The sequence below is a fragment of the Hypomesus transpacificus genome, chromosome 1 (assembly GCF_021917145.1).
Source record: "Hypomesus transpacificus isolate Combined female chromosome 1, fHypTra1, whole genome shotgun sequence".
Taxonomy (NCBI): domain Eukaryota; kingdom Metazoa; phylum Chordata; class Actinopteri; order Osmeriformes; family Osmeridae; genus Hypomesus; species Hypomesus transpacificus.
In genome coordinates, this window is record NC_061060.1 from 5,756,914 (window position 1) to 5,772,689 (window position 15,776).

Genomic DNA, 15,776 nt, shown 5'->3' on the forward strand with positions numbered 1-15,776 from the left:
GCTGCACTGTGTAGAGAAAGTCATACTGTATTTGGTGAATGCTGAATGCTATTAAATATACTCTGAAATATCCATGCTTTGATGTTGATTGTTTTTATGAGGTCATGGCTTATGTAGATTATTTTTTCACTACTTTACCGCCTAAAGCTTTAACACCTTTGCCTGCATGGGTTTGTGACCTTAAAACACCTTCGACTGCCATTTTGTAAATCAATTTTCCGTCACCCGTTTCACTTAGTAATGCAATTATGATAATGCTGTCACGGATGACCGACCGATACTTGGCGGTCCGCTTTTCCATCAAAACGAACCAAACCCATCTCCCTCCCTGCCACTCCCCTCCCCTTACCTTTCCATCTTTTCATTTTCAATTGTAAATACTGTAGTTGGCAAAGCCTCATTCATCCATCCCTCACTCCTTAAAAGTCACAGTCAGGGAGGACGACACTCGGCTATGATTTAACGTTTAATTGGAGCTGACTTTAAAATGCTGCTCATAGCAACATCTGTGTCATCTTCATGGTATCCATAACGCCCTCCCATGACAGCACAGAGCCTCCCAAATGAGATCACAGCCTCTCATGTCGCATGTCACTCACACCCAGAGAAAGGGGGTGTGAGCTCAGTGGCCTTTTGACTGTGTGACTCCTGTTACACTTCTCCCCTGGGGATTCATTGATTGTTCTGTAAATTGATACATCTGCTGCCTACGTGGATTGAATATTTTGGAGCCTGTTATCATTTCCAGCTAAATGTAAATGCAGAACAGGAGGAAATAAGATGGAGTGGTGTGCCACAATGTGTTTTGAATGGACTTGCAGTGTGGGTCTACAGCTGTGTCCCTGCATTTGGTTTCTGCTTTATCTCAGGATAGCGACAGGAGCTAAGCACTGAAGAGACCATCTCTAGCTAATTCAGTTGTCAATATATTGATACAGAATATAATTAATAATGTATGTGGTGTCATTCTGCAGCTTAACGTACAATGCTACGGTGGTGACTAGGCCATAAAGTCCTTGTTATGGGCTGTACTGTACATACTACACACGAACAGTCTCTCTCAGGGTTGAAATGCAATGCAACCTGTGTGTGTTTTTTGACATGCGTTTTGTGTTTGCTAACTTGATCCTTCTGGCTGTTGTGTTCTGTTTGAAGGTATTCCAAGGAGAGGACACCTATATATGGCTCCCGTGTTCAGTGACCTGAGCATAATAATCCCATATTAAGACATGTGGAGAGGCATGCATGTGTATTACAGTCCATCATCCCCCAGTATTCTGCAGGATAGTCTGTGTGCGCATGTGCCACTGCGGTTGGGCATCCGTGGTTTTGTGTGAATTGCACCATTTGACAGTATTTCCCAGGAGTCGGCCAGACTCGCATAAACTCATTAATTTTTCATATTTCCCAAGGATCAAATGATAACAAGGAAAAAATTACATCCTCCTAAACCAAAGAAAATATGACTTGTGTGTGTTTGAATGAAGAGCATTAGGAGAATAAGGAAAACATAGTAATAATAATAATAATAGAGTTTATTTATATAGCACATATCATACAAGAATTGCAGCTCAATGTGCTTTACATAAAATCAATAAAAACTATAATACAAGTGATAAAAGCAATAGAAACAAAAAAATCAAGTATAAGAATCAAAGTGTTTTATAAGTTAAACAATACCTGAGCAAGTAACAGTCCATTCCATCCACAGAGTCCTCAGGATGCATTCTCGATGCATATATTCACTAATGCATCCCAACTGGGGCTCAAATGAACTTCAATTAACGTGCACATTGTACCATATGAATCCAGTCCCTACCCCATTAGGTTTGTTATAGGTGTGCAACTGTACACCACTCATGCAAAAAGATGTTGACAAAACAGTTCCCATCTTTGCCCTTGACCCTGTTGAATGAAAGTGACTAATGGGTTTGGCAAACAGAAGCGCCATGCAACATTACACCCAGCCCAAGTTATTTATCTTACCATCCAAAAACCCCACATGATTTATTGAAATTCGTCAGAACCCTTTTTTGTGTTCTCCTTCTGCTGTTTGGTGATATATAGGATTGTCTTCATCTATTATCTTTTGTGATATACATGTCCTATAAGCTGCACATCCATACACACTTCTCTGTACTCAGACTATTAATACAGAAACACATGTTGTGGGATGAACAGGTATTTTATATACTATATCAAAAAAACATAATATTAAATTATGAATAATACAATCTAAAATAGTTTTATCCATACAGACTATACAGATTATCGTACAACACTGGTGTGTCCTTGAATTCATGACTCAAAAGTTTGGTTTTCCCCAAGTTTCCAGCTTTCAAACACAGCACCACAACACAAAGTAAACCACAGGGGCTCTATGGCCGACAATGTGTGATAAGTGTGTGACCCTGAGCTCTCATGCCCTGGTCCTCTATTCCCTCTAGCTTAGACCACGTCATGTCTGCAGCCCTGCCCCTTCACAGCCCTCTTCTGTTGACACATACAAACACACGCAACACCGCTGAGATGACATCACATCCAGCATAAACAATTAGCTGGGTCTTCAAAAAGCTCTCAAAAGCCCTAGAAGCAATAGCCCAAATACATACGCTCTTGTATTTAGTTCGTATATACTCAAAAACATCCATGTTGTCTCCTTGACCCCTACCTGACTGTAACACTGTCGTCCCATTCACACACTTAAGGAAAAAACTTCAGTACAGGCTAATGATTTCATATCCACAGTTCAACAATGGGAGCTGACATAAGGAAAGATGACAGCATTAAAGGTTAGCTGTTATGAATGTCCACTTTCCCCTCTACCTGTGGTCATAGCTAGAACCGTCTGGCCTCAAAGGAAGTTCATCCCATACAAGGTTTTTGTCATCATCATTTATTTGATTACCAGTAGTGACTTTGTCGTTCCTTAAAGAGTGTCTAACAGTCAGATATAATTTTATTGTTCTATAAAACCGTGAACACAATAACCTAAAATTATTGCTGCAAAACTGCCAAGAAATTCAACTCAATTTACAGGACAGCTTACTCAGATACAAGTCAATTTTCAGCCCCAAAGCTGATGGGATTAAAGTTGGAAGTCAGTTTGGTGTATGTTTCGATGCTGTTCTGTACGTAGTTCCTATGTACATCCCTTGTTAAGTTATCATCCCCTTGACAAACACAGTGTACGGTTATATCAAGGAGCAACCCCTAGAAGTCTGAGACACAGTACCGTAGCAAAATCCCTTTCAACTAGTCAAGTCTATCTTAACCCGCCTGAAAAGCCACCCTTTGGAGATCAACTCCAGTCAGCCAGGAACATTCCAGATGGAACTATTTATTTTCTATTCCTTTCTATCTCTTTATCCTCTGCCCAGATCTCTGGGCCTGGACCTGTACCTGAGCCCGCCAGAGTGTCTGTGGAGACAAGGATTCCTGCATCAGCAGAGCAACAGGCATCCGTAAAGGTATTCAGGTGTTTAAATGTAAACAGCTTTGGCTCCAATCCCTTCTAAGCCCCACCAAGTTATTGACCATAGCCCGGCACTGCTGGAGAAGGATTTGATCTCAAGGTTGTTGGTGGGGGGTTTAAGACTCCTGATTTGTTCAGTTATTTTCTCTTTTTTATTTTCTGCCCCCCAGTGACCCCACTATATTATTGTGATTTACACAAGCGTCTGCTATTTCAACTGACCTTCAGTTGTTTCACTCTGGATAACACTTCCTGATCCCTCAAATCTGAGGGAAATAATCACATTGAAACCTGATATACGATTTCATGCCAACACTGAACTGGGACACTTTTTGCTTTATGCCTTCTGTTTCTGTGATTTGTGTTCCACCATGGGCCCACCCTGCAGGTAGGATGACGTGTTGGGTGAAGGATGAGGCGATTGAGTGCCCAGGCGAGCAACACTGCTGCCTCAACGGCCCTCGGTGCTCCACAACAGCTTTCAAATGTCAAGACTCCTGTACCGGAGAGTCACAGTGAATTCCGAGTGAATCAAAAAGGTTACTTACAAATACCATAGAGTTCATGGTGCCTCAGAAGAAAAGCGCAGAACTGGCACGTTGCCTCAATAGGATTACTTCTTCCCAGATGCCCAGATGCTGTATGTAAATCTGTTGGTTTACAACCTTTCTGTTTTAGTTGGTGGAGTGGAGTTGACCATGTATATTATACTCGAGTCACAAAATGTGATTTTATGTAGATAAGTGGCAAAGTATATTATGTTTCTATGAAATGGAAGAAGGCCTATGCCTTTATGTACTCCATACACACAGAGCTTACGTGACTGGATACATCTAAATGTTTTTAGTGTCGTGTTTAATGTTGGACTGGGAGACTTTGTGATCTGTATGTAACACAATGCTCATTCATTTCAAAAGTGAGAACATTGTCCATCAAGACATCACTTACATAAAAATCGCTTGACATAAAACACTGATTGTTTGTGGAGGTGCAGTCCCAGAATATAGTTGTTGTACTTTGCTCTGTCAGTTCAGACTCCAAACTGCTGGCACACATGCACACATACACACACACCTGTCTATTTTAGTGCCTCCATTTACTGCAGTGCTGTTGACCGATCATTTGCAAGGGCATGTGGGATCGATGAGAGTGGCCCATAACGATGATTCCAATTGCCTTCCCAATTGTCACACACTCTCACACACGCTCAGTGAGCAGTGGGGCAGGAGTGTACAGGCCCTACTGTACTGTACACCTCAAGGTCTCCCGTCAATTGAAAAACAGCAACCATAAATGTCTGAATGATGACACCAGTACTGATTGTGTGATTACTTCTGACCTCCTACCGACCCTGGGCTGAGTTTGAGAGCTATGAGAGGGGCGTGTGAACCAGTGTGCTGCACCTTGCTGGGCTATATGTCTTGGTCACACTCCCACTGAAGCATGGCTTCGTGTGAAGCAATAGATTGCTTAGTTCATGAACATCGCAACTACTTTCATTCAAAAAACAACTAAACAAAACAACCAGTAGCACATTTAGCTACAGGCCTACCGTGAATGCTGTGTCATGTTGTTTTTTTTACCGAACAACAGATCTCCATTTTTATGTCAGATGAAACCATCCTTAGTTCAACTAAACTGACATTTGTGGCAACAGTTCCAGGTTTTAGCATTTGGTTGGATGCAGTGTAGCATTGCGTTAGGTACCCACAAGTCGGGTGTTTTCCTTGAAAGGCAAACTTGTTGCTTTTTTCTGTGTGTGATTGGCTGGAGGGTGACCTGTGCATTCTCCCAGTGGGACAGAGCCAGCACGGGTGCAAGTGCAATCTCCTGTCAGCATCTTCCACATCACCTTCCAAACACTCATTGCCTCTGACCGAACTTGCTGCATCTTCCTAGCCCACTCATGTTCAGCATTAATATTTCAGTTCGCCAACACAAAGAAGACACATCTAATTGAGTCTGTATAGAGGTGCCATTGACCGTTTGTATGATCTGAAAAATGAGGAAAAAACTAGTTTTGCCTCTTGTGAGGACGGTAGCAAGAGTAGGACCGAGATTGGATTTGACGTGAGTGTAGTTTATACATCTCTACTAGGTCGTAAGAGCTTGTGGCCTTCATTTACTGTGAGTATAAAGGGGGGAAAATATGTACTTTAGTGTGTTCACATTCCACACACTTCAACTCTGTATTTCTTCTTTATACTGAATAGGCTTACCAGACATGTCCCAGTTAATTATAATTACACAGCTTGTGTTTCATTTTGAGGCAAGAGTCCACCTGTTGTGGATTATGTCAATATCTCCTCCTACTCATTTCCCAAACGCAAAATGGAGGCACAAGGGCTGATTTGAAGGTCTTGATCTGATTGATCGGAACATCGGTTGGGCTTCACACATTCAAATACACAACTCTGTCTAATAAATGATGACGTGTGAAGTGGCTGTATAATACGTTTATCTATTTTTGAATTGAATTTGCCTGCCCTTTCCTCCTTCCTCCTTCCATTTGAGAATATCCCATCATCCAGGAATCGCAAGGAATAAGGCTTGTGTGACAGAAGCCTACAAACATTCATATGCTGCTTCTCTTTCATATGGTGGTTGAAAGGTTCTCCTGTGTGTACTGTAAGGTTATTGGCAATTAATGGCATACTGTATTTTTAACACTCAATTAAAGATCTCTTGAAGTCTATATTAGTTCCAACTTTATCTTTAATTGGATGGTGAAGATCGCCCTGTGTTGGAAATGAAGAGGCATAGAAGGTGTGCGCTTGTGTGTTTAGAAGTGTGTGTGTGGGTGAGTGGGGAGCATGGTTTATGGTGACTATACGCTGTCAGTGACTATGATTAAAAGAGTCACTGCATACAGTAGTGACTCATTTCGAGATTTATCTGCCTGAATGTGTGCATGTGTATGTGTGATGACGGGGGAGGACTCACTAGCTTGCTGTACACTCCAGAATCTCCTCATCACTTACTCAAATCCTCTTACAAGTAAATAAATTAAGAAATCTAAAAACACAAGCCATATCTGGCTTACAGAGATTTTGTAAAGGGGCCATGTCTGTGCACGCCCAGGGTTAATGTCTTTTGCCAGAACCTCAACACTCCCCCCACGCCCTGCCCCCATGAGAGTCTGTAACCTGGATAGAACACAAAATGGGTTTCGTAGGATTCCTGCTCAATTTTTCATGACAAAAGTTATTTTTCTGCCTCCAGCGATGACCCACCCCAGCTCCAGTTCAATTGAAGTGCAATTTCTTTAGTTGCTCCGAGGGACTCGCGAGGCCAATATACATCTATTTATTTCTCTCGGCTTGTTGACACAAACACTCTGACTCGGCCGGCGTTCAGATTCTCGCTTTAGCTTTCTCGCTCGCTCGCTCTTGCTCCTTTCACTCTCTCGCTCTCTCGCTCTCTCTTTGTCTGACTGTCTCTCCCACTCTCTTACCTCTTGGGATCTCACTTCTGAGATGGACTGACAAATTATTCTGTCCCACAGGGAAGATCTCAAATCTCAGCAGCAACACAACAACGTAAAATGTATCTGAAGATGAAAGAATCTATGAATATTTAGGCCAGGTAATTACATTGTACTATCAAAACCACTTGAAGTACTCATTGAACAGCAAACAATGTGTGGAGAGATGGATCACTCATCAGGCAAACAAACTCTGAAGACTAACTGTCTGATAATATTGTATTCATGAGATGATGCCTAACTTCTCAAAGAGCTCAAATACTATAACTGACATTGCTATAATTATTATTATTTGTTTATGTTTATAAGGATCTAATAAAACAACAAAGAGCAAAGTTTCCTCTATGTTTGCGTCAACACCTTCCTAGGGGTGTTGTAGGGGAGTTTTTGTACCAAGGTCACCTGGCAAGTCGCTAAGCCTCACTGGACCACCTGAGTGCTGCTGCCCTCGTGCTGCCTGTGAGGGCCTCCTGGGCTGCCTGGCAAGGACACAGTGGCACCAGGGTGGGTGGGTGAGGTAGGGACTGTTTGGAAAGATGCCATTTAACTCACGCCTCCCACTGATCCTGAACCATTCTTTGTTCACAAATTTTAAACATGGATCAAGATACTAGCATATCACACCTGTGGTGCTTTATCACTATTGTGAATCACTCCTAAGTGAGTCAAACCAAATACGAGTTTTATATTTAGCTGCCTATTTGGCTGATGTTGAACAGACTTGTCAGTATTCCAGGTCATGAAAACCATGACCCACATGAGCTTCACAGTCATACCATTAATACTGGCAACATATCTGGCAGTGTGCTGCCACCTAGTGGGTTTGTAAAGGAGCCATGGACTCAAAGTGCGGTCTGAAATGCGGTTGAAATGTTTTATGATAGGCAGTTAGAGATTATGTCCCGTAGGCTGGAACTGATTGAACTGAACATTTGTATTTGAATCTGTAGGAGACTTATTTTACTACCTGTAAGGTGTAGTATCTTACGGCTTATTACATTTCAGTCCATTTAACACGATTCTTATTGAGCTCTATTGTACATAAGGCTTAATAGCAATCTTACTCAAAGTGAGATGCCTTAGTGAAACTATAGTGTCATCTAGTGTTTTGTGAGCAAAACTGCAGTATTTGTGCCCATCATCGAAAACATTCAGAAGCCACAAACCCCTTTGCTGGAGCACAATTTGATTCGTTTAAGCAACACAGTTCAATCTCACGTCAATAAGGAATTCACGTATTCATTAAATGAGTTGGTTTCAAACTTATTTTTTTTAATCATGCTTAATACATGCGATTCTGATTCTGAAACAGAAACAAACTGTGAGTAAGAACGTCTAATTTAAATGCAAAGAAATGGTTGTGTGAAAACTCTAACCTAACAAAGAATCCCCAAACTTCCCAGAATTCGAGAAACCTTTTATTCTGAAAGTACTGTACACCATAAATAAATGTCAAACTACTGAAGCAGAAAAAAGATAAGATCTTATTGTATAGAGGAGAACATACCTGTAAATGCCTTTAAACCAAATGTTCAAACAAGTGGAACCCTCAAATCCTAAAGCCTAAAAGGATTGTATATGAAATTTTGCAGATGAAATGTACAGCTAAATCTTAGTGTAATATGTAGGAAAATAAAACGAATTTGTCACTGTCACCATCTACAGACTAATTTGAACTTGATCATAAAAAACATTCAAGCAAATTATCTACTAATCTTGGTCAAATGTACAGTATAAATACTAAAGATACACATTTACAGTGTCTAGATAAAACAAGGATTTTAAATTGAGGATCACGCACATTTATTGTACGTGTCCTCAGATGACAACCAGTGTTCCACTTCTGTCATCAGGGGTTTCTGAGGAGGTGATGAAACCTGCATGCGCGCATCATCAGAGTCTAACATGGTTTGAACTTTGGAAGTGGCGTGTTGGAACCATGTTAAATGTCAAATGCAAAACTGTCAACAAATGACAGGTTACATATTAACGTTGCTATGGTAACACCAAGGACATATCGCTCTCTCTCTTTCTCTCTTTCTCTCTCTCCTTCTCTCTTTGATATTTATCGTAATTGTGTTTCTGTGTAGGCTATTTATGACATTCTAATGAGTAGTAGCCTAACAGATCAACATTAAATTTAGTTAGCAACAGAACAGTTACTGTGTATGACAATACGAGACGAGACATTACATGCATGAATACATTAATGATTATCAAAAGGGAAAGTAAGAACTGTAAATACGCACGTTTATAAGCAGATGGGTTATAGATGCTATTACTGTTGTTTGTTTATATTTGTCTTGTATCATTGATCCATTTATTTATAGTTTTTGTCTCTTTTTTTCTGCGAAATTGTTCCAGCAAAATCGAATGGGCTCTTTAAACTGCCTTTAAAGAACTCGCTTTGAAATCAGCATGAGGCAATATTGCGCAATCATCGCATGCCGCATGGCCTGTTTCATAGCCTACGTGTCAGCACATTCGAGACGAAAAGGCAAGCTGGAACCCCTGGGGGAAGGGAGGACGTAGGCTAAATGCGCATCTGTGTGTCCAGACACCGGCTATTGTAAAAACGGCACAATCGTCGTTACAAATACAAATGATAACAGATTACTAACTTTTAACTTGTATACCCCCTCCCATCCACACGGAACGGCCGTCTGATATGGTTTATTTCTTCACCTGGATGGATGACAGCCCTTCATAGAAGACTTTCTAACAGTGATGGTGTCTCTTTTACAGAAGGTAAGGGAAACCCCCTTCCAACGGTGTCCATCAGATACAAGGTTGTGATAATGCTTCAGATCATCGAGAACGTCTGATGTCAAACATGCGTAGCTCGTTCTTTCTCCTCCCCTACAGTTTCCTTGCATCCCAATGGTCAATTCTTTACCTGACGACTAAAGAGTCAATGCGCGTCTATCGTCCGTATTTAAACACAACCAATTGCAAAATATTTCCTAGTGTCCAGCGCAACAGCGTTTCCCATTAATGAATATTTGTATAAAATAATTTGATAGTTACTTTGATTTCAATTTTTTTCTGACTGAAGTTAAACATGGACAGAGGTAAGAGGGAACAATCAATTATGTGATTTTATTGTGAATTACTACTTATTACGTTTTACTGAGAATTAAGCCTATATAAGTAAATAAGTATATATACAGTAGCCTATTTAATATTTATTATCTGCCAACCGCGTTCTGTCAAGCCAATTATGTATGTACTTCTTGGAAGTAACCCACACTGTAAAAACAATCATAAACTTAGCAAAGTAGAGGATTATTTAGATTGTGAGTTGGTCGACTACACAAATTACGGTTGAAGAGCATTGGGCTTTTTATCTCAAATAATCATATAAGAGTCATACCACCCATAAACTGCTGAGGAAGTGGGTCTGCATAGTATTGGTAGTATGATAGTACAATTGCATCATTGTATTATTGTAAGTCTGTTTTTAGATTACAATTGCCCAAAGTGTAGTTTGCGTGTAGTGTGTAACAATAACAAACCCATGAAAGTTTTCATGGGTTCAACAAATGGACATTGCTGTTGAGGCATACATTGCAAATGATTGTCTCTTGGAAAGGTCTGTGAAGTTAAATGTTTAATCCCAGTCACATTACTCATAAACAGACAATAATCCAAGACAATCAATAACCCAAACTACAAATAAATAAATAAGGAATGCATAAAGAGAGAGAAAAACATTCACCTCTGTATCATGTGGTGTAAGGATGTCATTATCCGTTTGTTATCCAGAGCGCAAAACGATGACAGAATTCTGGAAGATGCACTCCAGACAGGCCACGGTGGAGGAGATGATGCTGGACTCTCATGCCCAGGAGCTGACCCAGCAGGAGCTGCCAGAGATCCTTTCCCTGCTGCCTTCTCTAGCCAGTCAACGCATTCTGGAGCTGGGCGCTGGCATCGGGTCAGTAGCCCACCACGTGACTGGAGTTGGCTGTGTGTGTGTGTGTGTGTGTGTGTGTGTGTGTGTGGAGAGGTAGAAGGTTGTGTGTGACGAATGAGTAGGTCTGTTTGTACCTATGTTTTCCCTGTATATATCAGTGTGTCTGAATATCTGTTTGTGGGAGTGTGTGTCTGTGTGAGTGTGTGACATGTAGACAATATATGTTGCATATCTCTCTGTCTTTGTTCCCAAAAGGAGATTCACCAGCCATCTCCTGACTATGGCTGACCATGTGACCGCCGTGGACTTTATGGAGAGCTTTGTGAAGAAGAACAAGCAAAACAACCGCCACCATAGCAATGGCGTTTTCATCCAAGCTGATGTGACCAAGTTGGATTTTCCTAAAAATAGGTACAATGTTTGGGGGTACTTTTATCCATCGGAACTCACTTATTTTAATGAATGAAAAGTGCTGAATATGCTGAGGTTGTCAGGGAAATCTTATCACAACACTTTCAGGTAGAAATCTAACAGAACACTTACAAGCAAACAATACTATCAGTTACTCATTCTCACACCCAATTATAACACAGGAACATTTAGCATACACACACACCAGACACACCTACACACACATCATTTAATCAGTTGCTACCATTGATATTTGTTTGTTTTTTTGGATTCAAGTTTAGAGTAGATACAGTATTGAGCTCGTTCTAAAGGTTAAGTTGCATATAGATTTAGATGAAAAGTCTCATGTGTCTTTCTGTCTCAGTTTTGACCTGATCTTCTCGAACTGGTTGCTAATGTACTTGAATGACGAGGAGCTCAGCGCTCTGACAGAGAGGATGCTGGGATGGTTGGCACCCGGTGGCCACCTGTTTTTTAGGGAGTCCTGTTTCCACCAATCAGGTGAGAGTTTAAATATTCTCTTTCTAGAGTCAAAGTATCAGGCCAAGAGGCAGTTGCAATTCAGTCATAGTTAACGAATAGGGATTCACCTTTTTGTAATTATACATAAAAAGCACAAATGCACAAATTGGATCATCTCTGTCTTTGTAAACACTTGAGGTTATGTCATCATAAAAGTACACAGCTTCATTCATATGTTGAGTCAGTGCTTAATGTGTATCTTTGTTTAGGAGATTGTAAGAGGGACTTTAACCCCACCCACTACCGTACCCCCACACTCTACAGCCACTTGATGACATCAGCACAGTGGGAGGGGTCAGATGGCACAGAGAAACAGGTGTATGGTTTTGACATTGTGGTCAACAAAAAAGTCCAGACCTACATTAAGGTACCTAGTCTATATGTCTATTGTTGTGTTGGTGCTATAAAAGAGGCTATACTACAATGAAAACCCCCACTCACCCATTACCCCCCTACCCCCCCCAAAAAAATCTCCCCGGGATTTTTCTTCTCTCACCTTTCTCTTATCTTTCTCCCACTTCTGTGTCCAATTCCCGCCACTCCCTATCCAACTCCCCCCCAGATGAAGAACAACCAGAATCAGGTGTGCTGGCTGCTGGAGAAGGTTGGCCGCCAGGCAGCCGTCCACGGGAACTTCACCACTTTCCAGCAGTTCCTGGACAACCAGCAGTACACTCGCCGTGGCATCCTGCGCTATGAGAAGATGTTCGGAGCCGGTTACGTCAGCACGGGTGGACCCAGCACCACCAAGGTGGGTTTGGACCTGAAGACACAGACTAGGATGTAGGTTAGATTCAAAGCAATCTATGTCACAATGATGACAGACTTTCAGTACCCGAAAGGTCAAAGATCTAAGACTGTTAGTTTGTGAAATTATTCCTTTCAAAATTATTTCTGTATATAATCATTTCACGGTATAAAACATTGAGCTAAAACACGGAGAGCAACGTTCCTTGTATGCTCAATGTAGGAGTTTGTGGATCTCCTGAACTTGAAGCCTGGACAGAAGGTTCTGGACATAGGTTGCGGTATTGGAGGTGGGAACTTCTACATGGCAAAGGTGAGAGCCAATGAAATCTCATGAAATGAGAGGAAGGGTTGACCAGTGTTCATGGGGATGCTTTACTCTGCATAGAGTACACATAAATAACCTTGTTAAATCCCCATGATGATGATGGGGATGATGATGATGATGATGATGATGATGCGGGTGGTTTTCCTCAGAACTTTGAAGTGGAAGTCTTGGGCATAGACCTGTCTACCAATATGGTGGATATCGCTGTGGAGAGAGCAGCTGCAGAAAAAATATCATCTGTGAGTGTAACATTTTGTATTATTTTTTATTGATTAAAGATTGTTCCAAATATAATATTTTTTCATTAGTAATCTTATTGTTTTATTGATTATACCAAGCTATTGTTAAAACCTTAATTGTGTTCTATCAAAGGTTTTAGGACTTTCAGATGCTTGTGTAAGTCACACTTGAATACATGCATATTACTGAGTTTTCAGATGTGGTCCTAATTAAGACTATGATGTTTGGGACAGGTTGATTTTGAAGTAGCAGACGCCACAAAGAGGTCGTTTCCAGAGGGTTCTTTTGACGTGGTCTATAGTCGAGACACCATTCTGCACATTGATGACAAACTGGCCCTCTTCAAGCGCTTTCACGTTAGTATTCTTTATGTTGTAATATTGTGTCGAACACACACTCTACAACAAACACCCTACAACTCACATCAAATTCTGTGTACAGTATGTAGCTCCAGTATTTGGATGATTAGCCTACAATTTTACGTATATTTGAAATGTTTTAAAGTCATTCTCTGGGCTTGTATTTAACTTAAAGATCATATACTGCTTGCTTGAACATGTCTAAGTACGACTGTACATTATTACTGTTCTAAATGAAGGATTGTTTTTGTGTTGTTCCTTAGTCATGGCTGAAGCCAGGTGGTCAACTGTTGATCAGTGACTACTGCTGTGGAGAGAAGCCCTGGACTCCTCAGTTTGAGCAGTATGTCAAGCAGAGAGGCTACATCCTCTACACACCACCTCAGTATGAAAAGGTGGGTCTAGAACTACTCTTCTTCCATATTTAAAAACATTGTCTTAATATGGTAAGATAAGTCTATAACTATTATTGTTTCACGTTTATAAACACTGTCTTAAAATGATAAGGTAGGCCTTCAACTATTCTTCCTCTGTCTTTGTAAACATTGTCTCAACTTAGCAAGGTGGGTCGAGTTGAAGTGGTGGTGTTTACAAAAGGTGGTTGGTCAGTTACGAGTCAGAGGACCCATGATCAAACCATGGACTGACTGACTCCAGATAAACAGTTGGGTTCTGCTCGGCCAGCTGGGGGCACTGTGGTGTGTAGTATTGAATAGTGGCAGAGTAGAGCTGAGTGAAAGTTGTTCAAATCATTCCTAAGTATAAATACCATTGAATATCTAGCTTTTTAGTGGCATACAGTAGCCAGCTAAAGCTGTGTTTATGAGAGGTGGTCTTTTGCGATATTTACAAGCAAACTATCTGTGTCTGTTTTTTTGTAGGCTTGTATTGACTTGTTTACCGGTATTGTACTGTGTGTGTGTGTGTGTGTGTGTGTGTGTGTGTGTGTGTGTGTGTGTGTGTGTGGGGGGGGGGGGGGGGGGGGGGGGGGGGGTGGGTGTGTGTGTGTGGGTATGTGTATAGTTCATCGAGCAAGCAGGTTTTTCCAGTTTGCGGGCTGAGGACCGAACAGCTCAGTTCATTCATGTGATTAAAATGGAACTGGAGAGAGCAGCGACCCTTAAGGATAAATTTATAGAGGTATACTATACCATACAGTTACCAACACATGCAATCACATACATGACCACACAAACACACACGAGCATGTACTCATTCCTGTGTCATGTTTCCCAGGAGTTCTCTGAGGAGGACTTCCTCGCGATTGTGAACGGGTGGAGGGAAAAACTGCAGCGCTGCAATTCTGGGGACCAACGCTGGGGGCTGTTCCACGCCACCAAAAAATGAAAAAAAGAGGAAAGAGAAGGAAAACGTTATACTGTATCCCTTAACTAGTGGACCAGTCCTCTGTCTGTCTCTTAGTTGAGCTTCTGTCAGATAATCTGCAACAGATGAAATATACAGTAAGACCTGTGTGGGTTGTTTTATGTAAGTTTAGTAGTGACATTAACTTTTATTTTGAAGTGAGCTAAGTCATGGCCAGTTGTTTCCTAATAATAAAAAGTTCTAGCATTCTAACCTAGTTTGAGAAATTATACCAATAATTCATTCCGAATAGAAATCAGATCATTTTTATTCCTATTGATTGCATTCGATGTTGTGCAGTCGGCAAGGCTTGTTTGTCTTGTTATTGAAGGCACATGTCCTGCTCGAATATGTGTTGTGGTTTGGTAACGCTTTTCAAAATAAATTTAGAAGACTCTTGCTTCTGTATGATTTTTTAAAAGGGGTACTTTCCTACAGTTCATGATCATTTATTTTCAAAACCTCTATCTGTCATAGCCAAGTTGTATATATATACAAGCGTTGTGTGTATATATATATATATATATATATATATATATATATATATATATATATATATATATATATGCATTTTTATATGTGCATGCATGAGTGTTTCAGATAGATATGTTTAAATGTTTCACTTGTATGCATGTAAGCATTTCATATTTATGTGTATATGACACAGAGGTATGTATGCGTGTGTGTTTCTTATATGTATGTGTAAGTGTTTCAGACAAGTAGGTATAATGTTTTATATATGAGCATGCATAGGTTTCCAGAGTATGTATGTATGTGTGAGTGTTTCAGTAGTGAGTGTGAGAGGGTCTCAGTAGTGAGTGTAAGTGTCTCAATAGTTATGTCCTAGACGGCCCCTCATAGAAGGCTGTTGTTTTCGTGTTGAGAAGAACATCAGTTATTTACACAAATAACTGACGTTCTTACTTCTT

General features: G+C 40.7%; 1 protein-coding gene across 1 annotated transcript; it reads left to right on the top strand.

Moving 5' to 3' along the window:
• The first annotated feature begins 9,923 nt into the window (after positions 1 to 9,923).
• Positions 9,924 to 15,247, top strand: pmt (phosphoethanolamine methyltransferase). Its single transcript, XM_047020563.1, has 12 exons — positions 9,924 to 10,030; positions 10,725 to 10,896; positions 11,131 to 11,286; positions 11,651 to 11,787; positions 12,018 to 12,175; positions 12,371 to 12,559; positions 12,779 to 12,868; positions 13,033 to 13,122; positions 13,357 to 13,479; positions 13,746 to 13,877; positions 14,506 to 14,622; positions 14,719 to 15,247. Exons 1-12 carry the CDS (start codon positions 10,021 to 10,023, stop codon positions 14,827 to 14,829), a joined length of 1,485 nt encoding a protein of 494 aa, XP_046876519.1. The 5' UTR covers positions 9,924 to 10,020; the 3' UTR covers positions 14,830 to 15,247.
• Positions 15,248 to 15,776: the final 529 nt, after the last annotated feature.

What these genes read in the sequence shown, in the direction of transcription:
- pmt (XM_047020563.1), top strand. An exon ending in GGAACTTCTACATGGCAAAG is followed by an intron (nt 12,869 to 13,032) that starts GTGAGAGCCAAT and finishes GGTTTTCCTCAG; the next exon opens with AACTTTGAAGTGGAAGTCTT. An exon ending in CCCTCTTCAAGCGCTTTCAC is followed by an intron (nt 13,480 to 13,745) that starts GTTAGTATTCTT and finishes GTTGTTCCTTAG; the next exon opens with TCATGGCTGAAGCCAGGTGG.